General features: G+C 39.0%; 1 protein-coding gene across 2 annotated transcripts in view; it reads right to left on the bottom strand.

Moving 5' to 3' along the window:
• The window catches only part of tnrc18 (trinucleotide repeat containing 18), a 110,161-nt gene that overhangs the window by 14,266 nt on the left and 70,701 nt on the right, over nucleotides 1-25,194 (bottom strand). The window contains exons 19-26 of one of the 2 annotated variants that reach the window (XM_057860557.1): nucleotides 21,403-21,839; nucleotides 20,941-21,078; nucleotides 15,299-15,440; nucleotides 15,097-15,214; nucleotides 9,665-9,740; nucleotides 9,230-9,338; nucleotides 7,709-7,825; nucleotides 690-836 (exon numbers count right to left, since the gene is read on the bottom strand). In XM_057860557.1, the coding sequence (XP_057716540.1) occupies nucleotides 690-836; nucleotides 7,709-7,825; nucleotides 9,230-9,338; nucleotides 9,665-9,740; nucleotides 15,097-15,214; nucleotides 15,299-15,440; nucleotides 20,941-21,078; nucleotides 21,403-21,839 (1,284 nt within the window). The remainder of the gene's footprint in view (nucleotides 1-689; nucleotides 837-7,708; nucleotides 7,826-9,229; nucleotides 9,339-9,664; nucleotides 9,741-15,096; nucleotides 15,215-15,298; nucleotides 15,441-20,940; nucleotides 21,079-21,402; nucleotides 21,840-25,194) is intronic. The other variant, XM_057860558.1, reaches the window with a different exon arrangement.

Here is a 25,194-nt window from a genome sequence, read left to right as displayed (position 1 = left end):
TACCGATACTGGTATCGGTGCATCTTTAATCAGTAGTAGACGGTAGTAGGGTGGCAGCAAATTAAAGTTTGTTCCTTCACCGTCAAACCTCCCAATCCAAATGGATTGGACATCTAGCGCCATCAATGGCTGCCACTTAATTTACGAGCCAAAAATGCCCTAAAATTAATCGGTGACCGTAAAGTTACAGGAAGTGACCCAAGCATCTTCAGGCAGTTTTCTAGTTTATTCTTAGCTTTTCTTGCTTTGTTTCCTAACAAATGTCTGCCTTTGAAAAGTCTGTAGGAGTTAAACACACGGTTTCCTTCCATTTTTCTTTCAGATTACCAACACAAATGATGCTTGCCTTGGTTTTCAAGGGATAAGGACAGTACTAAAAGGAAAAACATCCTTTATGTGCACTGAGCCAAATCATGTGAAATCCATCTTATTATTTACGATTTTTATGCAGACACATTTAGTTTTCATTTGAGAGGAATCATACTTTACGGGTCCCAAGGAATTACTTGAAGAAAAGGGCAAAGCAAGGAGAATAAAGGTAAAAGTGATGGCAGCAGCTATTACCCCAAGTGACAGATTTATTTTTAGATGGCCTCCATAGTTGACCTCCAATGGGAAATACTAACTTGTCTTTGTCATTTTTGTCATCCCCATTTTAACTAAAATCCTCCGAATTTAACAAATCTCACCTGGTTTGGGTTTGGGCTTGCGACCAGGTTTCCCCTTGACCTTTGGTGAATTTTCATCAGTCTTGGCCTCTTTGCCCTCTTTGCTGCATTTGCGCACCCTCCTGCGCGAGCAACTGGCCACCAGAAGTGCCGGGGAAGGTTCAGCGCCTGCTCAGGAATCACAAAACCAACATAGCTAATTCAATAAAACTCTTCAAATGAGTTTATCTCTTGTAGACATCCAATCCATTTAAACATGGAGGAGGGTGGCAGTCGTTCATTCGCTGCCAACCCTCCCACTTCAAATGGATTGGACGTCTATCACCGTAAAAGTCAGGCAATGAGTTAATCAGAAATTACTAACGGCAAAAATGAATTTTCATGCATGCAAAATACTCCAAAATGTACTTCCAATGATGGCATTAATATTTTGACCAAACAGCAAACTTGACTTAGAGTAAAATTATCACTGTTAATCATGGAGATGTGTTAGATGTGTGTTGTATTCTCTATATCATTGTTGTTTTCGTCAACGATAACAAAAACGAAAATATTTCATTGACAAACCAATTTTTTTGCATGACGATGACCAGCTAAAAATGTGGCTTGGGAGACTAGAACATAACGAAACAATTGCCAGTTTTCATCTGATGAGACGACGAGATGAAAATGTGACATAGTTTCTGTCATATGTTCACAATGCGTGATATTTTCATACTTTACATGAGTCGTGTCACTCATGTGAAATGTGCTGCCCCACCCCAATCCACACCGGTGTTAGGATGTAGTAGGATTTGTTTTTTTACCTTGGCAAGAGAGAATATGCAATTTTGCTTCAAACACTAAATGTCACTCTTAGCGTTAGCATAGCATTCGCATTAGCTTTAAAAGTTTAGCATGGCGAATGTCGTCTTAAACTCTCGAACGTTTTTTTTTTTTTTTTAAACACACAGTTAAGGTCCAGGTGGGTAGATAATTGAAAATAATGTACGGTTTTCCTGCTGAGTGTATATTATCATCGCGAAGATGCCGTATTCCATGTATACGTTACAATGTGCTCGTCTGTCAAAGTTCATTCGTAATAGTTGGAAAGATTTATTTATTTAGTTTTGGACTAAAAGTTTTGAATTTTACAGACAAAAAAAGGGGATGAGTCATCAACTAAAATTGGACGAAATTTGTTTGGGATTTCCTCGACTAAAATCAGACGAAGAAGAACACATTTTGAAATGACTAAAATATGACTAAGAATAATAAGTATTTTCGTCCAACAGACTAAGACATAAATTGAAAGGGCAACCAAAAACAACACTGCTGAGTCTATAGTTTAGATAACAGTACATTTTATCACTGTTTATTGGTAAATGATAAAGCATTTCATCCGCAACCAGGACAACACAAACCCCCATTATCTCTCTCACAACATAAAAGTATGCTGTAAGCCCCTTAGCTGCTAACAGTGAATATATAAATTCAAGCATCTGGCACATAGTAAGTTATAGCTTGGAATGCTTCTAGTTATTTTTCTCTTTCATAAAGTTGTATTAAAGTGGTGGATTGAATGTTTTTTGTTATTTTTATTCGTAGAATGAAGCATAACTCTCCTGAGGCTAAGAGGGTTTTTTTCCTCTTGCAAAATTGGTGCCAGAGGTTAGCGAGTAAGAAATGTCATTTCAGGGTTCCTGTAACTCGAGCCAAGTTAAATTCAAGACTTTTTAACGTTGTTTGAAAAATGCAAAACCGACAAACCAAACCAAAAAAACAAACACAAAAACACCACAGGACGTCGAGTAATGTGGTCCAGTTGTGGTTAAAAGTGCTGTCTTGTTACAGTCTTGTAACACTCTAAAGTTGATTTTTTTTCCCCCATGGTATTTAGCTCACTGCATGCCATTGACAGGGAGAGACGTCAAATTCATTTGACTGGGAGGGTTGAATAAACAAATGTTCATTCGCCCTACGCAGTCGAGCGCCATCTATGGTAGCCAATGAGTTAAATAAGTGCCCTGTAACGGTTATAGACAAGGAACCTTGAGTCTTTGTGCTTGATATTTACTGTAAGCTTTATACATATTTTTTGGGGTGGGACAAAAACACTAGTAGACTGCCTAGCTAAATTCAAAGCAACAGGTGGTGCTCTAACCCCTAACCCAAAAGTCAGTGCAGCCAATCAAAAGAATGAAGCAGGTTATTTTGAGAACAAGGTTAAATGAAGGAAAATATGTGTATCTGTGAATACATGGAGTTGTAGGTTAAACCAGTAAAACAAAACAAACTACCATAATTTTCGAACTATAAGCCGCTAATTTTTCCCCTCATTTTGCATCCTGTGGCTTATAGTCCAGCGCGCCTTATTTGTTGATTTATTTGGGTTAATAGGTAACACTTGATTTGAGAGGGGCGTCATAGGACTGTCATAAGACCGTCATAATTACAACATGACACTATCACGGGCATTACTGAACGCTTATGACAGATGTCATTCAGTGTTATCCGGCAAATTATGTCACTAACTCCATTTATGTCCAGCTCGGATCTTTTACATCCATTCAAAAGTGAGAAATAAAGAGTTACCAAATACTATAACTAGCAATTATTGAAACAACTGGAACAGTAACTGAAGAAATAATTAGCAAAGAACATAAATTTTGATTGTTACCATAATTTCCCGAATTTAACGCGCACCCGTGTATAACGCGCACCCCAACTTTACCTGTAAAATCTAGGGAAAATTCTTGTACCCGTGTATAAAGCACACCCTAATTTTAGCAACAATAAATACATCTCGTGTCTCGAACTTATATAAAGTAAGTGGTTGCAGCATTTTTTAATCCTTTTGTCAAATATTTTTTCTATAAAATAGAATATTAATTTTCTGTGGTAAAATTGCTCACAGTATACGATAAAAATTTTCACAAAGTAAGGAGTTGTAGCGAGTTTTATCAGATTTCACCAGCGGAACTAATGTTGGCAAGTTGTGTAGTTTCCTGGGGGGAGAGTTTAGTTAAGGGAACAGCCGGAAGTAAACAAATGACGTACGTTGTTACTTTGTGAGTTTCAATGTACTGTAATTTTCGGACTATAAGCCGCTACTTTTTTCCTTCATTTTGAATTCTGCGGCTTATAGTCCAGTGCGGCTTATTTGAAGATTTATTTGGGTTAATAGGTAACAATTTATTACAAAGCGCCATCATAACATTGTCATAAGACCGTCATTCATACTTATGACATGACAGTATCATGGGCATTACTGAATGCTTATGTTGTGAAGTGACATCCGGAAAATTATGTCAGTAACTCAGTTTATGTCCAGCTTGGATCTTTTACATCCATTCAAAAGTGAGATAATTTGCCGGATACCACTAAATGACATCTGTTATAAGCATTCATAAATGCTCATGACAGTGTCATGTCATAATTATGACAGTCTTATGGCACCACTGTCTAATAAAGTGTTACCAAATACCATAAATAGCAATTAATGAAACAACTGGATCAGTACCTGAAGAAATTATTAGCACAGGGCATGACTTTTGATTGTATATATATCTGTAGCGCTGTAATGCATGCTCGTAGGCATGTTGGACAACAACAGTGTTGACAGCAGGTGGCAGAAGAGGTTGACTGTTTGACAGTGATGGCCAAATTAAACTTCTTGAAGCAATTAAGCTTTGCAGCCAATTGGCTCAAAGTAATTGGTATGATGCCGATGTCAAATAAAGTCTTACTGGTTAAAATCTTTTTCGTGTAAATATCCCATAATACATACTTACACACATACATACATACATACATACATACATACTACAGGACAGCTGCGGCTTATATTCCAGTGCGGCTTATCTATGAACAAATGCCGTTTTTGTGCCAAATTTGGTGGGGGGCGTTATAATCAGATGCGCCTTATAGTGCGAAAATTAGGGTAAATAAAACAACGCGGCTTGGCTCAGTGGTTCGACTCTCTTCCTCAGACTCCTGTCCTAGCTCACCACACGGTCAACATTTATACGAAATGAATCGCTGTTACGTTCTCTTCAAGACAACATCGCCATGTGCCGGCGTGTTGCAACGGTAAGGTAAGAAAAATGTACCGGTAAATAATAAACGAATAGTACAAAATTTTTTTTTAATTTTATTAGATGTGAAAAATATCACGAAAACAATTATTTACCACATGAAACTTGATTATTATATGACTGTTGTTCGGATTAGGTGATATTGTGCTGGTCCATGCTTACAATGGAGCAGGAATCATGATGAATTTTTTTTGTCTCCGTCCCTGTGCCCGTGAATAACGCGCACCCATGATTTTACGAGTAAATTTTTTGGGGAAAAAGTGTGCGTTATATTCGGGAAATTACGGTATTTACATCTGTAGCGTTGCAATGCATGCTAGGAGGACGACGACAACAGTGTTGACAGCAGGAGGACAAATGAAGTTTTTTAAGCAATTTTTTCAGTTTTGCAGCCAATTGGTTCAAAGCTTCATTGTGGTTCATTTGTTCTTATGACATACGCTACTTACAGTATGATACCACTGTCAAGTAAAGTGTTACCGGTTAATGTCTTTTGGTGTAAATATCCCACTATACAGTGGGGACAGCTGTGGCTTACAGTCCAGTGTGGCCTATCTATGTACAAATACTGTTTTTGTGTTTGGTGGGTGGCTTACAGTCAGGTGTGCCTTATAGTCCGAAAATTACGGTAGGCTTTAAAAACATTGATTATTTTGCCAAAATGCTTGCTGCGTGAAACCATTTGAGTCAAGGGCGTAGATTTGCAAAGGGACGGTAGAGGCCAACCTTTCAGGATGCTCAACTTGTCCCCACCAACTTTTAAGCCACCCTATTTGCATTATACAATGAGTTCAGTTATATAGGTAATTTAGATTGTCTTCCCATATGTCGTAAGGATAGAACAGACTCTACCATTATTAAGTGAATTATTTGCATTATGTTCAGACTTACATTTATCCCTTTTCACTTGCTAAATGTGACCGTCCACCCTCACCTCCCCATACGCCTGTTTGGTTGGCTGATGACTTAACACCCCACACACCCACACACCCACACAGCACTGAAAGATTCATGTCAACAACATGCCGCCTTATCTGCCCCCTTAGAAGAGGGATATTAGTTTTTGTTCAGCCAGCAGCAGCCACTGTAAGTATTGTGAAAAGATGTCAATGTTGTGGAGGTGGGGGAAACACCACTAATTTTGCTACTGAGAGTCCAACCTGCATCACAGTAAGCATAATATTAAACTGTGTGAACTTGCTAACCTGCAAAACCACTGCGGTCAGACCAGCCTCCACAAGGAACAACGAAGTCAAGCTAGCTATTTGGATCATTGTTTGCATTACGTGCATTACGGTAATGCAACGTAATGGCTTCAGAGTGCAAGTCCCTTTATTAAACAAAATGCGGAGCTATCCAAAAATGGGTCCACTTCAGTGTGACACTGACATGAAAAAAAAAATCTGAGAAATGAAATTGCACATCAGAATTTCATTAGAGTACTTTGGTCCGAATCTTGGGGTAGTCTAGTATGCCTCAGATGTATATCGGTCCTTGGATATCTCAGTGTTTTTTTTCATTATTTTTCCCCAAATCCCTTTTATATTACAACACTTCAGTTTGAGTCTAGGGACATAGACTTCATAATGATACTGACGGGTCAGATTCTACCTTAAGTGCGCCACGCCTTCAAGTAGGGGGCCTTCCCACAATCCGCTTCAGTTACTCGCAGTCGGTCGCAGCAACACGTGCAGCGATCCAACGCCAGATTTATGTTGAAAAAGTACGAAAGCTGTACCGCATACAAACAGGAAGGATGGTCTCAGGAGTGACTTGTTCGAAGATTTAAGGTAATTATAATATTTTTTTTGTACCATGCATGCAGTTTGAAACGTGAAAAAAATCAATGGGAGAAATTAGCCGCTACAGCATTGGCACTATACTTTGCAATATTTATGTAAAATAAATGCTACCTGCACGTTTTTTTGCTTTTACAAAGAATCGAGACTCTTTTACGCCCATATCGATAAAGAATTAGGGGATTTAAGCATTTATTCACAAGAATTTTCAACGGAAAAAGCTCTTTATTTACACATGGCGGCTGACAATTTCCTTACTGACTAGGCTCATAATTCGCAATATTTACGTAAAATAAATGCTACCTGCACGGGTTTTTGCTTTTAACCAAGAATCGAGACTGTTTTAATTTTATATCCATAAAGAATTCAGGGATTTAAGAATTTTTTCACAGTAATTTTCAACAGAAAAGCTCTGTTTACATATGGCGGCTCTCACATTGACTGACAGACTAGCATTGTACTTCGACATATTTACGTAAAATAAATGCTAACTGCACATTTTTTTGCTTTTAACCAAGAATTGAGACTGTTTTACGTCCATATCTATAAAGAATTCACAGATTTAAGTATTTATTCACAAGAATTTTCAACGAAAAAAGCTCTTTGTGATTCCACTCGGTCAGCTTTGACAGCCACGCCGACAATGCAGGCCCCATATTAATCGCCCCACACCCCGTCAATATCATTATGAAGTCTATTATAGGGGTGCTCCAGTGTCCCCCAGAAGTGGACCCATTCCCTAAAGCTCCATGTTTTTTAATAAAGGGACTTGCATTTCAAAATGTTTCTTTAGTAGTTTTTTAAAACAAAGGTCTGAATCGAACGTTGTATCACCTGAACCAATACACATGAAAGATAGTATAAATCAATACAGATTTATTTTACATTGATCATTTAACCTATCAATTAATTCGGTTTATATTTGTGAGAAATGTAGCCCTGACCACTATTCAATAATCTGTTTGGTCTTATTAATGTCCCGTCCCTTGCAAAAAGTGTGCATGCAGGTTATGCTGTTATATCGTCCCTACCAATGTTGAAAACTGAACCTACGCCCTTGATTTGAGTTTTCTATTTTTACGCTCCTCGTTCTGTGTTAAAATGGGGAAGAAAAGAAAAAGGAACAATCATGCATGTGCAGTTTCTATGTAGAGTATGTGCTCACAATGGATCTTGTAGTCTGGAGGCAGAAGTCGGATGTGAGAGAGGGGGATGCGTCCTGTGTCGCCATCGTCAAACTCCACAGTGATGAGATCGTCGTTCTCGTCGATGTCTGAACTTCCTGTTTGGGAGGAAAACAGTGAATTGCAAATGAGCAGTTGACAGTTGAAGAACTGTCTGTATTTCATTAACCCTGTTAACTCTTTCACTGCCACGGATGATTGACGTTAATTGACACTAGTAGATGTCAAATCCATTTTGACTGGGAGGGTGGCAGTGAAAGAACGGATGTTTAAAATTGAAATTTTTAAAAATAAAATCCCTTCAAATGAAATTATCATTTTTAGCCGTCCAATCCATTTGAAGTGGAAGGGATGGCAGCGAATGAACAGTATTTGTATTTGGGTTATTAGGAAACACTTTATTTGACCATGGCGTCATCAGACTGTCATAATTATGACATGACACTATCTTGGGCATTACTGAATGCTTATGACAGATGTCATTATGTGTCATCCGGCAAATTAAGTTTTCATTTATGTCTAGCTCGGATCTTTTACATCCATTCAAAAGTGAAATAATTTGCTGGATAACACAAAATGACATCTGTTTTTATTTTCTGCATTTATTAGTGCTCGTGACAGTGTCATGTCATAATTATGATTGTCTAATGACAGTTTTATGGCGCCACTGTCAAATAAAGTGTAACCAAATACCACAAATAGCAATTCATGAAACAACTGGAACAGTAACTGAAGAAATCATTAGCACAGAACATGAAATTTGATTGTTATTTATATCTGTAGCACTGCAATGCATGCTAGGAGGCATGTTGGACAACAGCAGTGTTGACAGCATGTGGCAGCAGAGGTTGACTGTCTCCCCTAAAGGAGCAGTGTTGGCCAAATGAAGATTCTTGAAGCAATGAAACTTTGCAGCCAATCTGTTCAAAGCTTCATGGTGGTTCATTTGGTCTTATGACGGTCGTATGATGCCACTGTCAAATAACTTGTTACCGCTTAATATCTTTAGGTGTAAGCTGCAGTTTATAGTCCAGTGCAGCTTATCTCTGAACAAATCCATTTTTTTTGGTCAAATTTGGTAAGTGGCGGCTTATAGTCAGGTGCACCTTATAGTCCGAAAATTATGGTACACATGATCGATACGCCATCTGCTGTCCAAAATGTGTATCACAGGAACAGGTTAATATATGATGATAATAATAACGATGGACATGTAAAATGTCGATACAAAGTTTTATATTGTTTTGGCGATGTATATTGTCATATCATACAGCACTACTGCCAAATAAATCCCTCTCTGCCAGTATGTTGTATCGCGTATGTGTGTACTCTAGTTTATATTTACACTTACACAAAAGTAAGATATAACAATAAACTGTAGTACTGAATAAGCTTCGTGGGTATTGTACATTTGTCCGTGCTGCCAGCTACAATTAAATTGTAAATTGACTATGACTCATGGCATCCAAGCACTGTTTCCGTGTGAGTGTGTGCCTGTGTACCGTTGACAACTGTGCCAGGATAAAGGCAGCGGTACTGCTGACTCCAGTAAGCAGCGATGCGGGTGCCCTCGGGGAGATAGCGCACCGACGGAGGCTTCACATCAATGATCTGAACAGTGAGAAGAATAAAAGACTTAAAATGTCAGCACAACATGTGTGTTTCTTGCCAACATCGCCCGAGCGACGTTGATTTTTTCATCAAGACTACTGAGACAAACTTGAATAATCCATGCAGGGAGGGAGAGCGAGCAAGAGCGCTCTGGGAGGTTTAGCGCATGTGGCCGTCACATGACGTATGACCTACTTTGTTTCATGCATGTTTCATGTTTCACTTTCAGCTCCAAGCGACTCCCTTCTCATGTGTCACTAGGAATAGGAGCGATGTGGCGCATTTAACCCTGCCGTTCTCATGCCAGTGACGTCCGGTTTACTCACAGCCTCCTGCAGCAGTTGCTCCAAGCAGTAGATGTGCGGCCGGTTTCCTCTCTCGCCCTCCACAACCACACTGTATCTGCAGAGAGGAATTACATGAGGGTCAATGTTCAGCAGACAATGGACGAGAGACATTCAATTTCCTTTTGGGACATTTTATCATTTCTGACTGATTTTTTTTTGCTTTCACGGCCATTGACGATAGAACTCCAGTCATGGGTTTATCACTAGTAAATGTACAATACACTTGAACTGGAAGCCTAGTATGACAATTTAAGACTGATCCAAATATGGACTATAAAATACAGTGAAGAAAATAAGTATTTAAACACCCTGCTATTTTGTAAGTTCTCCCACTTAGAAATCATGGAGGAGTCTGAAATTTATATTGTAGGTGCATGTCCATGGTGAGAGAGATAATCTAAAAAGAAAAATCCAGAAATCACAATGCATGATTTTTTAACAACTTATTTGTGTGATACAGCTGCAAATAAGTATTTGAACACCTGTCTATCAGCTTGAATTCTGACCCTTAAAGACCTGTTAGTCCGCCTATTGAAAGTCCATCTCGACTCCATGTATTATCCTGAATAAGATGCACTTTTTTGAGGTCGATAGCTGCATAAAGACACCTGTCCACCCCATACAATCAGTAACACTCAAACTTATAACACGGTCAAGACCAAAGAGCTGTCCAAAACCACATGAATCAAAATTGTTCACCTCCACATGCTACGGAAAATTGCCAAGTAGCTTGGTGAAAAAAGGTCGACTGTTGGAGCAATCATTAGAAAATGGAAGAAGCTAAGCGGTCAATCTCAATCAGAGTGGAGCCCCGTGTAAGACATGACCTCGTGAGGTCTCAATGATCCTAAGAAAGGTGAAGAATCAGCCCAGAACTAAACGACAGGAGTTGGTCAATGACCTGAAAAGAGCTGGGACCACTGTTTCCAAGGTTACTGTTAGTAATACACTAGACGTCATGGTTTGAAATCATGCATGGGATGGAAGGTTCCCCTGCTTAAACCAGCACATGTCAAGGCCCGTCTTAAGTTTGCCTATGACCATTTGGATGATGCAGAGTAGTCATGGGAGCAGGTTTTGATGTCAGATAAGAGTAAAATAGGACTTTTTGGTCAAAATTCCACTAACCGTGTTTGGAGGAAGAAGAATGTTGAATACTATCTCAAGAACACCATCCCTACTGTGAAGCATGAGGGTGGAAGCATCATGCTTTAGGGGTGTTTTTCTGCACATGGTACAGGACGAGTGCACTGCATTCAAGAGACGATGACTGGGGCCCTGTATTGTGATTTTGGGAACAACCTCCTTCCTTCAGTCAGAGCATTGAAGAGGGGTCGTGCCTGGGTCTTCCAACATGACAATGACCAGAACTAAATAGTCAGGAAAACCTAGGAGTGACTCCGTAAGAAGCACAACACAGTTATAGCATGGCCTAGCAGGTCTCCAGACCTAAACCCAATAGAAAACCTTTGAAGGGTGCTCAAACTCCGTGTTTCTCAGCGACAGCTCAGAAACCTGACTGATGGGTGAGTCAAGATCCCTCCTGCAGTGTGTGCAGATCTGTGGAAAAACTACAGGAATCATTTGACCTCTGTAATTGCAAGCAAAGGCTACTGAACCAAATATTAACATTCGTTTTTCCAGGTTTTTCAAATACTTTTTTGCAGCAGTATCACGCAAATAAATCGTTAAAAAAATCATACATTGTGATTTCTGGATTTTCCTTTTTAGATTATCTCTCACAGTGGACATGCACCCACGATAAAAATTTCAGACCCCTTCATGAATCATGGCTTTTAACTGGGAGAACTTGTAAAATAGCAGGGTGTTCAAACACTTTTTTTCTTCACTGTATGTATGTTCAAAATTCAGCCAGGAAGTAACGTCATCTATAAAATCCTTGAGGTTCTAGGAACACACTCAATTGCATATAGCAACTTTATATACTGAAAAACATTTTAACTCTGGATTTAAAAAAAAGTATAATGTGTGGCCTTTAAGCTATTGAGCCACAGTATTTTTCCCTCTATTGTTGCACAGCTCTCATTTACGTTTCCCCAGTCTAGAATATTAATCTTGCCTTAAAGGGTATTAAAACTAGTTTTCTTTTAATTCAGCCACACTGGATTTGAGCACACATAAGTGAGTAAATGAGAGCTGATGTTGTTTCCCCCTTTTAGAGTTTGTCAAACGCTCTTATTGATTTGCTTCCAGTGATTAAAACGTTAAGTACGCGTTTCACTGCCTCCTGAGGCACTTTGGCATGTACAACTTAAAAAGTAAACAGCAAGCCTCATTCTGCATGACATAACATTACACTGTAATGTCAAAACTTCAACAGTTATGCTGTCAAACTGTAGGCATAACTGATAAGTCAAAGGGTAAAGTGTACTGTATAAAGTCATATCACTGATAACAGGACAGCTTCCATATAGACTCGGACGACCTGTAACATTTCTCTCAATCAATCAATAACCGGTTTTGATTCGAAGAAACTTGTCTACAGCAGAGCCCCAAAAAATTGTGTTTTATATCATACTAGCATTTTTTATTGTATGGTGAGAAATTATCCAATTATAACAGCTTTTTAACTGACCTGCCACAAAAGTTAAATGCAGCGAGTTGTGCTGCAGCCTAAGGGGCCGTTTACATGGTGAGGGTGCGACACCAAGACGCATCAATTGTGTTGCGGGATGACCTCGCCTTTACACGGTGACGACGAAAACGGAAAGCGAAGACGCGAACTTTCGATTCCGGCTTACAAAGCAGAACGACTCAATTGCAGGGATTGCGCTGCAACCTTATGAATGGAACGCTCTCGCTCAGATGACGTCAGCACTCGCACAAAACATTTCGGGCATGCGCAGTCGCTGCTACAAAACATTCAAAACAGCAAACATGGCCAAAGACTGGTTTTAATTTACCATTTTTATAATATTATTAATTTGAATAATTTTTATGTTCTCGTTTTTGTGCCTTTTGAAAAGAAAACCTTTCCAAAAGAAAAAAATCACGTGGACGCCATTGCTTCAAGTGGCCGGGTATGTTGTCAACAAGGCTGAGGAGGTTGTCGTCAAGGAAGTGCAGTTGCCTTGTAAAACTGCACTGCCCACTAGGGCCTGGCATGAATAACTGCAGCGTTTTCACACGGAATTGCGACATCGTTCGAATGGAGACGGAAACATGTAGTTATAAACATGAAATGTGTCGTATTCTCTGAGCGTCATCATGTAAACGGCCCCTAAATCTATCCAGTGTAAACAGAAGCAGTACACTAGCATACATATTTTTGCTTGAGTGTAAAGACATGTAATTATCTACTAATACTTGTGAGTGATTTAGAATTGTAAGACTGCTGTAATTTTAACGTAGTAAAATATTATTAACAAGGAATTAATATAGATATTGAAGGAATTGTGTTGTCTGCGTTCTGTGTGGATTATATAGCTAGGTTCAGGACGCAGGTCTTTTTGCAAAATTCCGATTTTTCTTAATATCTGTTTTTTGGGCATGCTGGTTCATACAGCCTTTTTCCATTGAGTCGTTCAAGTATTATGCACTAACACGCAGTTTGGCACACACTGAGCAAACTGACCCGCATGCGCAGAAGCATCAAAACAAATGACTACACATGCTGGCCCTACGTTATAATATTATATGTTATATAATAACAGACATAAATAATCCCCTTTTACATTCAAAGTTTATATGCACTGATTGTTTATATGAATGACACACACACACATATGTTCAGTTGCCCCGACGCTCGGCCATGTAAGCAATATTGAAATATTGCTCATATGGAAAACCGTGCATTCTCAGGCTTACCCTTTTTTTATTTTCATTTTTATTATTATTATTATTATTTTTTAATGACTTTAGTCAAGCCCGCCTCCTCCTTAAAAGTGCTGTTCAAGCTAGGCGCTAACGATAATGCACAGCTCAATCGCTGCCGTCCTCCCTGCCTCTTTCTCTTTGCTGACGTAATTGCTGCATGAATTCCAATTTGGGAGACTTGAGAGTTCAGATTATGGCTGCAGCTATCAAATATTTTAGTAATCGAGTATTTGACTTAGAATTCTATGGGTTAATCTAGTAATCGGATAAAACATTTTTTTTTAGGTAAAGAGCATTTACAAATGTACATGACAAAAACAAAACATTTCACCTAATAACCATTTTCAGACTATCAATGTCTTTCCTTTTGATGCACATTGTTGAAAACAGCCAACAATTGCATCTCAGATGTGACTAGAAAAAAACAACAACAACAAATTCACGGCTTTCACTCAAAAAACTTCTAGGGAAAAAAAAAAAAAAAAAACAACATAATTCATACCTAAAATGTCATTACACTTGATAACACACATCACTTAAAAGTAAGGTGTTTTTCCCATGTGTTTCAATAGAATTTCCATTTGTGTCAAGCTATTTTTAAGTTCTAAATGAGTTTTAAATTAGTCTAAATTGTAAGTCCTAGTAGGATTTTGACTTTTTGCAGTGTTCAAAATAAATGTATGATACCTGCTGTATTGGAGTACATTAGGCACCAGTGCTACTAGGTGTTTTATTCAGCAATGACTACTGAGCTATAACTGAGTTACCTTTTTATTTTACACCCTCATCCCTGTACAGCACTGTGTTTTTACAGATTAAATAAAGCCTGTATATAAAACACGTTTGCCACCGTCGACAGTGTTCTTAATTAATAGAAACCTAGCCCTCCGCAGGGCTAACGTTACATTAGCAAGGTACAATAACATTACTCTTATTTATTAGCGCTGAGAAGTCTACTGCTTTAAGATGGCGGTTGTTTACTAACGCCGGCAAGTCTGTCATTTCGCATCTAGTTCCATATGCATGTGATATTTTTCAGACGCTACCTGCTACCACCGTAGCATCATGCTGGCGTAGTTTGTAGAAACGTTGGCATAGTTTGTAGCGGCTGTCGGCTGCAATCGGGTATTATTGCTTCTACCTCTACAGTCAGTGCGTTGTCCCGCATTAAAAGTAGTCCGGGCAAAACGTGATGCTTAGATCTGGCAAAAAGCGATTGGATTTGTGCACTAAGACCTGCGGAATGAACCTAGCCTATGGGTCTTTATTTTCAATTGGCCTGCATGCATTACTCACATACGTTTGGCACATACTATTGAGTGCCGATAGGGACATCTTGAGGCCGAATTGTGGCACTACTTTGGCATATGATCAATGTAACAAGTCAGTGAAAATTGGTTGCCATCTGCTGGCCAAAATGTGCATTGTGGGAACAGGTCTACAGATGGCGATAATGACAACAAACAAAAAAAATGTCGATACAAAGTTGTATATTGTTTTGACGATATATTACATCACATCATACAGCACTATCCAAAATTGTCATAACATTGATAAATCAAGTATATACTCACATATCAGGTGAGTGCACGGTGTTAACATGTCCTGCATATAGAAGTTGGTCATCCATCGGGATCAAAACACGAAGCCCGTCGGCCAAAGAGTCTTTGTCCAACACACACTGCACTGGAGCTGGATAGATTAAACATGAAATACAGCACATGACTACATTTTCTTCTGTGTGAGTAGTGACTGTCTCAATGTGTAAATGCTCACCTGGTGTGGAGGACCTCTCGGGCACGCTATTGCTGCGCGGTGGGAGGAGCTCGTCTTCACTGAAGCTGCTGTCCTGATTGGGCTCAAAGTCTTCGTCGGCAGCCATGCTCTCCATCAGGCGGCTCACTGCTCCCCTGGACTGCTGTAAAACATACACAGGTCCCTGACTTTTCGGCTAACAGTATTCCTCGATTCGGCTTCAGAAGAAAGTATTTTTTTCTTGTTGAAATAGGCTTTTGTCTTGGATTTTTAGTTATTTATACTATTTGGAATCATAACCACGCGCACAGTGCAGTTTGATTGGGCGGGTGGGGGCAATGATTTTGATTGGCACTGTTTATTTTATCGTGGGTGATTTTTACAGCGATTTAGTACCAAACTGCATCATACAAAGAGATGGTCCTTAAGTTATGTTTACCAAGCTACATTCGAGGGTTAATATATTATAGCTCTTGGTATTTGTGAAGAATACCACACAACTGCAATCTAAAACTATTAAAACAAACCTGACAATAAATGATCACCTTCGTAAAGGTGGATTCTAGATTTCTTTTAATCGTGCTCATAATTGTATCAAGTCTGTGTCACTGTACTACAAAATACTTTGCTTTTTCCATTTTCTTGTCTGACACCTGAAACAGACACCATTATCTGTATCGATACGGCAAAAAGGAGACGTCATCCATATTGGCGAGTACTAAAATCTAATGTGCCGATGAGCACTTGAACCAATACATATGCACTGCAAAAACCCACCTCCTTAAAACTGAAAAAATCAATCAATCAATAAATTCCCTTGTTGTTAGTGTAAATGTACTAGAAATAAGTGAAATTATCTGCCAGTGCTTCAAGTAAATTTTACTCAGATTTCATGAAATAACAAAAATGGCTAGCTCAAAATAAGCGTAACGGACATATTTTAACACTAGAAAACTCAGCAGAGGCCGACTTGGCCTTTCCCAAGACAAGCACTCTTAATATTCCCTAGCAATGGCCGATTTGGCCTTTCCTCCGTGGCAGTCAAGCTGCATTTATTTAATTACATTTATTTATGAAGTTTCACACTTTTTACACATTTTTTAATTCACCTCTCCTATACTCCACACATAACGACAGAAAGAATGGCCCAAATGTGTACATTGTTTTGAAGAAGAAAAAAAAAGCGTTTTGGAACTGCAATTTGAGTGTAAATCAGGAATTGTGTCTATAGTTTAGAAGGACTGAATCAGGGGCATGGAGTATGGATTGTGGTCATTGTGTCTGAAGTTAATGTATGTCTAGTGGTTGCATTTTCATATGAACGGCTGTTGTCTGTCCGACAACGACTTGCCAATTCAAAAGCACTTGGGTCATTTTTGCCACCTCTAGGTTTTCCGGGGGAGAGGCCATATCAGCCATTGTTTGGGACTAGTAGGATTACCTGAATTCTCTGGGACTTCTTAGTGTTAAGCAAAAAGTTTGTATTCTTAAACTTTAAAAAACTTGTTCGTCAGAAATGTTCCTAATTCAATAATACAACTAGCTAACGATATCACCAATAGACCCTACTCACCGACGTCACACAATGACGTGTCGCTGTATCCGGCCGCCATATTGTCCGTCTCTGTTTGGCCCTATATTCTCACTGGTTTCAATTAGTCGTTCAGTTTATAGAGCAATTCATGGAAGCCCCAGTGCTTTCAGACGCTGTAAACTCATTGGATGCGCTGCATAAAAGGCGTTAGGTGGAAAAGCTTCCAGTCTATCCATTCGCCAGATCCATATTTGATGCCTAAATCGATATTTTTCGACCCACTGTCTTCGCCCTCTCTGCCTGACATCTGCTACCCTGATATCTACAACTATCTTTTCCACAGAAACTCGGCCTATTCTCACGAAACTTTGAAAAACATTAAGAGCAGCACTCTAAGCAACATTACCCTGCGTGATTTCAAAAATGGCGACAATCCAAAAAAGAAAAAAGTTGACTGCAATGGCCGACGCTTCAAGGATAGGTGGATATTGGACTATTTCTTCAATAAAACACACAACAACTGTGTCTGCCTCATTTGCAAAGAGACAGTCGCTGTTTTCAAAGAGTTCGATGTTATGCGATAATAACAAGACACGCTGACATGTGCGACAACATTACAGGGAAGATACGCAGAGAGAAATTATAGCAACTTGAAGCTACAGCAGCAGTATTTCGCAAGAGCCCGAGTGTCGAGAGAGAATGCCACAAAAACGAGACTGTTGAAATTATGAATTAAAAATAATAATAAAGCAAATGTGACACACAGAAGGGCTTGCTAACATTTGTTTAAATATATTGTTCTATGTAAATCAGCCAAGGTAGCCCCCCGCATTTTTTACCACACCAAATCTGGCCCCCTTTGCAAAAGGTTTGGACACACCTGTTTAACTGATGATCCGTCAACGAGGCCAGCTTCTTTCACTTGGTACAAGCTAAATATTATTCAAAATGTAATGATGGTGGAAGAAATAAGCATCTTGAATTTGAAACTGTATGTTGTCGGCGATTAGCTTCGCAATGATCTTAATCGTGGTTGTCAGCCCAAAACCCTCTAAATATATATTAAATGCATCTTACCAGATATAAAATGACTACTACATAATCCGTGGTAATCGTTTGGAGCCCAGTTTTCTCGTCGAATTGCAGCAGTCCATCTCGCTCTCCTCTCCGGGTCTCTCGGAATACGGTAGAACTTCAAGTCTCTCCGTCTATCTTCTCTGTTATTGCAACCAACCGCCACACACACCTTCACCATTTTGATTATTAATGTTAACGAGCAGAAAAACACGCCATAATAGGAGGAATTTACGTAGCGGTAATGCGTTAAAACGACGAGTAGACGGACAATATGGCGCGGAGGCGTGGTTGTGACATCATGTGAGTAGGGTCTATATATTCATTGTAAGTGTAGTAGGTGTTAAATGTATTTGTTGTTGTTGTTGTCTCTTTCCCTCTTTTCTTCTGTTCCCCTCCTGTTCGCTGCTTTCTCCTTAAAAACGACGTACGTTGAATGATTACAATGGGAGCATGTCATACTCCCATGTGATATATTAAAACTGTTTTGACCAATTGGACACTCAGATCTCCATTCTCTGTGTCAAGCAGCTGAACAGGACCGGTTATAGAAAGAAAAAAAAGAAAAAGAAATGTTCTTAGTTCAAGAATAGATATTTTTCAAAACATTATTGGAAGCATTTTTTTCTTGATTTAGGTGAAAAATGACCGACTTTTAGATGTATAGGCTTAATAAAAAATCGTAATATTTAAAAGTAAGTGGAATAATCTGACGCATTAATCTGTTAACTAGACTTAAAAACTCAAACCAAGATGAAAATTATTCGACTAGATTAAAGAAGAATTATCAGATTAAGACGTTATACTGTAAATTTGCAGTGTGCAGGTTAGTACAGGTCAACACAGATTTATTTTGCATCAATCATCAAGCCTATCCATTAATTAGGTTCTTATTGGAGAGAAATGTAGCCCTGACCGCCTTTCACCCAATCTGTTTAGTCTTATTAATGTCCCGTCCCCAGCAAAACGTGTACATGCAGGTTATGCTGTTATATTGTCCCTACCAACATTGAGGCCAAACCTATGCCCTTGAGTAGACGTTAAATCCAGCATCCACAGAGGCAACACCTGTGTATAACACCTTTTGTACTGTTTATTGTGTGTTTTTCAATTGAGGTCAAAAACTTGGGGCGAGTTGATGTGATTGTTTTCGATGATGTGCGGACGCTAACTGATACATGCTAATTGTTTGTGTGTAGTGTTATTGCTGGATCAGCAGCTAGTTATAAACGCAACTGGAATTGCTGTCATTAAATATGAAACTGATTTGATGCAATTTTAATTTTAATTTCATTCTCCAAGTGTTGCTGTCATGAGCAGCTGAATAAAGTCAGCAAACCACACGGACGTCTAACATCGTCATTTCGGAGCTTAGTTCACTGTCTAGCAAGGACTTCGCGTCAACGTCTTGGCGAGGACAGTACAATGACATATAATCAGAATTGTTAATAACGGCATTAGAGTATAACGGCGCTACTAACGGCATTATTTTTGTCAGTAGTGAGTAATTTAATTAAATCCTTTTCCCATCTTTGCAACAACGTTACCGTTACTGAGGATGTGAAGACGCGCTTCACTACAATTTGGGTGAATGATGTGGGAGACACGGATAGAGCAGAGCGGGAGGGTGGAGAGGGAAGGAGGTTGTGACGCCGTCATAAACGCAATGCTAGGTGGGATGGAGTGTTAGCATAGCATTCGGGTTCTCCCTAGCATTAGCATTTAGCGTGGCAAGCGTCATCTTAAGCTCTCGGGCAACTTTATTTTATTTTATTTTTTTTTTACATACTGTTTGTGGCGTTCAGGTGGTTACAATTAATTGAAATTAATGGACTGTTTTCCTGCTGATTATGCATTGACATCACCAAGTGAGCGTTGTCCTTGTAAATGCTACAATATATTAATAATTTGTTTTTGTTTTTTATTACCAAAAAAGTAACTTGTCCTAAACTTTTCTTGAATGAGATATCCATAATGATTTTTTTTTTTTAAACTAAAACAACTAGAGCAAAGACAGGAGAGGGAAGAGATTCAGAGCCTCACCTGCATATTAAAAAATATATGTATATATAATTAGGGGTGTGACCATACACACAAGTCACGGTTCAGTACGTACTTCGGTACATGGGTCACGTTTTGGTGTGGGTTCAGTACAACAGGCAAAATACAAAAGGCTTTTTTTCCCTCACAGCATTTGAAAGTTAAAGTTTGTATACCATTACATGCTTATATAGGCGAAATTAAAAAAAAAAAAAAAAAAAAAAAAAAGTGTGACCGATGATTTTTTTTTTTTTTTTTTTTTTTTTTTTGAATGAAAGACAGTTCAGTTCAATTCAACCAGTTGATATAAACATATTTGATGTAAGAGACATTATAGAATGGACCATGTAATAATGTGTAGAACATGAAAAGTAATGTCAGTTACTTTGCTGAGTAACTACTCTTACATTAAGGTAACCGAGTAATTAACTCAATTACTTTTAGGGAGAAGTAATTTGTAACTGTAACTAATTACTTTTTTTAAAGTAAGATTAACAACACTGCATATAGGACATGTTTTTGGATAGTTAGTTTGAGATTTGGGGGGTATTTAGGGGTATTTAAAAGGTTAATTCCGACTTAAGCGGAAATTCGGGTTACATCGCCGGCGTAGGAACGGAACCGTTCGTAACCCGGGGACTACCTGTAGTATCGGTCGATACCACACAGGAATTGGTATCAAGAGCCAAAAAATGGTATCAGTGAAACACTAACTTAGAGAATGCTTTATGGGAAATTCCCCGTCAAACCACCAACAGTCTTACTAACACTTTGGCAGCCTTCAACAATTACAGAATTACTCAAAGACAGATGGATTTAATGGCACGATCAACATGTGGCTTATTTGAGCGGACAAAACAGAAGCAAGCAGGCACTTCATGACTTCTAAAAACTATTATGTGTTTGCGCACATTAATATCAAAATGGAGCACTGTACAGTTTTGTCCTTGCCAGGGTAATAAGCTATTAGTTTATGCTGCTAATGACTTCTCAGCTCATCAGTCATCCTACTGACCTCCCGGGCCTTGGTCTTGGTTTTCGATTGGCTCTTCCGCGCCGGGCTCAGGCTTAGAGCCGTGGTGCCGTCCCTTATTGGACTAGCCAGAGAGGATGGGCTCACAGGCATAGAAGAGGACTCCTTTGTCTTCTTTTTCTGTTTTACACATGTCAGAACACGCATCGTTAGAATGACGACAATATCTACTGAGCTGTTGAACTCACACACACGCTCATAGACACACAAACACGCACGCATGTGCGCACAGGGGGGGAGAAGCCTGCAGTTGTCCTTTCTTGTCAGCAGCATTTAAGACAGCAGGGGAGTGCTTTAGTGACTGAAGTGCTGGGAAACCCTGCTGGAACTGTGACACATACACTAGACAAAAAAGTGCCAGGGAGCGGATTTTGACGGTATAATGGAAGAGAAAAGGAGTTTCCCCCGGTTTCTGAATAACCACTAGATGAAAAATTGACGTACTTTCACTGCATCTTTGCCCTCTCGGTTGGGAGGAGACTGTTTTGGTCTGGAGACGGGCTTAGTGGTTGAGCTAAAGGAGGAGCTCTGGCTGGTGTTGGACAAGGATGAGTGATTGACTGGCTGGTTGGCATCGTGGAGGAAGATCCTCTCGCTGCGTCGGCGGTTCCAGGCTTCGTCCTCGCTGAAGCCACCCAAGCCGGAAGCGGTTGCCAGATCGAAGCTGAACCGCCGCTGCGAGGCTCGCTGTTTAATAGGTAGAGGCTTGCGTTTGACGGGCTGCGTTTCGTCACGCTTGCTCGGGCTGCCCTGCTCGATGCGACGGCTCGCCGGGGGCAGCAGGGGGAGTTCCGGAGCGGAGCGTTTGCCATGCAGCAAAGACGGGAACTTCCTCAATCGCAAGTCGGAACCAGAGTCAGACCACTCGCACTCTGATGAACCTGATGGCGGGAGGAGAAAGTCTCAGGGTCTTGAAGTTTCAAATATGACCAATATGTCATTGTACACTATACTGCGATTAGCATTCACGCCACCACTATGTTTTAAAGTCTACGCCATATGGGGAAGTCAGAATTCTGTATAGAACCATGCTTTGTCACATTATTCTGTGCTAAGTACAGTATGTTAGCATTACAGTGGCACAGTGATCCCTCGCTACTTCACGCTTCAAACTTAGCGCCCTCAGTCCATCGCGAATTTTTTTTTCAATTAAAAAAAAAACATGAGCTGTCCTGAGCCAATCGCGTAGTCTCACTCTCCCTACCTCCCTCCCTCCCACTCCGTGCTCTTTGTTGCTCAGGCAGTTCACTGGAATTGCTTATTAAAGTTAACGATGATTGACAGACATTTCATGTTTGATCTTGCCACAGATGCCTGGAACCCGAAGCTTCAAAGCGCCGCATGTGTCAATCATCATTTAACTTGTTAAACAGTTGCTGTGGAAACTCATTGTATGTAAGTGAGCAGCTTCAGCGGATTTGAGTGGACTCACTCAATGAGGCATGTAATAAAGACAAGCATTTTTATACTTTATTCTTGTTTTAAAATAATTCGGTGGGACAGTAAAATTTTTAAAAATTATAATTATTGCAATAGAAGTGCTAATAAAACTATCTAATATTATATATATATATATATATATATATATATATATATATATATATATATATATATATACATAAGGGTTTCTTTTATTATACTTTGGGAAAAAAGTGAAAAATCATGTCTTATATGTATCTCTTTCCAATGCTAAATCTGAATACATACATTGAACATGCAAAAAAAAAAAAAATATTTTGGAGGAGGGGGGCGCTACTTCACAGTTTTTTACTTATTGCGGCGGGTTCCGGTCCCTATTAGCCGCGAAAAACAAGTGATCACTGTACTTCTACTTCCTCTACAAACGTTATTTTCAGGTTACGACACGTTTAAACAAGAAAATATTGCCTCGTTAAAGAAATTTCAGGTTACAAGAGTCAAAAATACTATATGATACTGTAAGAGTTGGGATTGAGAGTTGTAAGATTGTTGATGACGTTTCAATATGACAACGTGCACACGCGCAATGGCGTTATTATTGCTTTAGTGGGTCGACGTCTGAGCCAAATGAGCATAGGTCTCCTCGCGTTTTTGTTTCATGAAGAGAGATAGGCACCATCGATCTCGTTAAAGAGGACTTTGCCTAACTCGAAAGGTTTTTTTCTTTGCGATTTGTTCAATTATCTACGTCATTACAGTTATTAGTGCAGGGGTCCCCAAACTACGGCCCCCGGGCCGAATACTGCCCGCCTCCACATTTGGTCCGGCCCCCTGAACAATACCAGAGAGCATTTTTTTTTTTTTTCTCAATAGTGTTATTTATTTCCAGGCCTTTTTCTGTGAAGAACTCAGAGAGGGTTATTTGGTTATTATCTATTTAATTAATAGTGTTATTTTTATGTATTATTATTATATTATTATTTTTATTTTATTTACTTTTGTTCCATGAAGAATCCAGAAAGGGTTATTTGATTGTGGCTTTCTGAAAAACAATAATCGATCACAATCGTCACACTTTTTCTGTTACAAACTGACCCCGGCCCTTCATCAAAAAAGGGAAAAGTTATGTGGCCCTCACAGGAAAAAGTTTGAATTAGTGATTAGGTTAGGTTAGGTTAGGTTAGGTTAGGTTAGGTTAGGTTAGGTTAGGTTAGGTTAGGTTTAGAGCTGCAACGATTAATTGATTAACTCGAGTATTCGATTAGAAAAAAAATATTCAAATTCAATTCTGTTGCTTCGAGTATTCGTTTAGTTAAAGTGGCGTTGTAATGGTTTATTTTAAAGGTTTTTGTATTTAGTTTTATTGATTAGGGAGGATACACTGCCCTCTGGTCTGCCTCTTTTCACATGCTGAATCCAACTGCTCCCTGTTAAGACCAACGTAAGCTAAATATTTGTTTGAGCTAATGTTTTTCAATGCATTCATAATTTAGTTTATAGGTATATTTAGCATTTTTTTTTTGTGGGAATATGTGTCTGAACCATTTGTTAAGAGCACTGTAAAAAAAAATTAGCATTTTATAGAATTTAAGCTGACTTTTTTTGTAAATTAGCCAATTGTTCTTTTATTGTACATACATCCTCATTTAAAAGAAAAATTATATCGTTTGAGGCTCAGCTCAGGTGTTTTAATTTTTCATGTTCCTTATCCGATTACTCGATTATTTGAACTAACTAGTCCATCGATTAATCGACTACTAAAATATTTGATAGCTGCAGCCCTAATTAGGTTAGGTTAGGTTAGGTTTATGAGATTAAATAAATGTGGCATCTCATTACTGCTTGGAACGGATTAGGGCCTTTAGATGTAAAACGCGTCTTTATTTATGAAATTTTCGGGTTATGAGACTACTTCTAGAACCAATTAATGCTGTTAGTAGAGGTACCACTGTATAACATTGGCGGTTATTTGAAGTGGAGAACCACCCTCCCACCTCAAATGGATTGGATGTCTACAAGTGCTAAAAATCTCTTTTAAATTCACAGCAGAAGGATGAAAAGTCAAATAGCTAAAACACATGAATGGTGTAAGAGTTTCCAATCTGGCTGCAAATGCTGGTTTGACAATTTCCATTTTCTGTACTATATTTTAAATGAAAGAAGCAATAAATGCAGCTACCGTGACTAAAGTAGTTTTAACGGAGCACAGACTTTAAAATTATAGAAAAGGTGTGAAATTGACAGCGTGGATAAATGACTAAGACCTTTCTGGTGATTGCGGATTAGTTATATTTCATCATTCCAATGGGGAAAACTTGATCTTGTAAACCCCATCTCAGAACGAATTAAATTTGTGAACTGAGGTTTAACTTATTGATGTTTTATCTTTACTTTGCAGGGGTGTATGTCGTAGCTGTACTATAGCTTTCTTAGAAAAAAAAAAAAAAATGCCAGCTCGTCAATAGGGGGTGCAAGGGTGCCCCCTCATCAAAATTTAAGTGTGTGTGTCTGTGTGTATGTGGGGGGGGGGGGGGGGGGGACATAATGAAATAATAAAAGTAATTAATATTATTCAGAATATTAAATATTCAGAATAGTACTGCCTGTGCGACTGCCCTTTTAATCACCGGCCGCTACTGAAATAAAAGCAAAATATTAAACAAAGCTTCCCGTTTGATGCAGGTGAATGTGATTATCTTTGAATTTGTGTCTTAATGTGTTCATAATGTGGTCAGTTGTGCAAAAGCCATGCAAATGTGTTGGATTGTCTCCAATCAATAATTATGTGAATTGCTCTATTGAACATCTCAACAAATG

Source organism: Corythoichthys intestinalis, chromosome 16 (genome assembly GCF_030265065.1).
Source record: "Corythoichthys intestinalis isolate RoL2023-P3 chromosome 16, ASM3026506v1, whole genome shotgun sequence".
NCBI lineage: Eukaryota > Metazoa > Chordata > Actinopteri > Syngnathiformes > Syngnathidae > Corythoichthys > Corythoichthys intestinalis.
The sequence above is the reverse complement of the archived record's forward strand: the minus strand, read 5'-3'. Positions and strand labels throughout refer to the sequence as shown.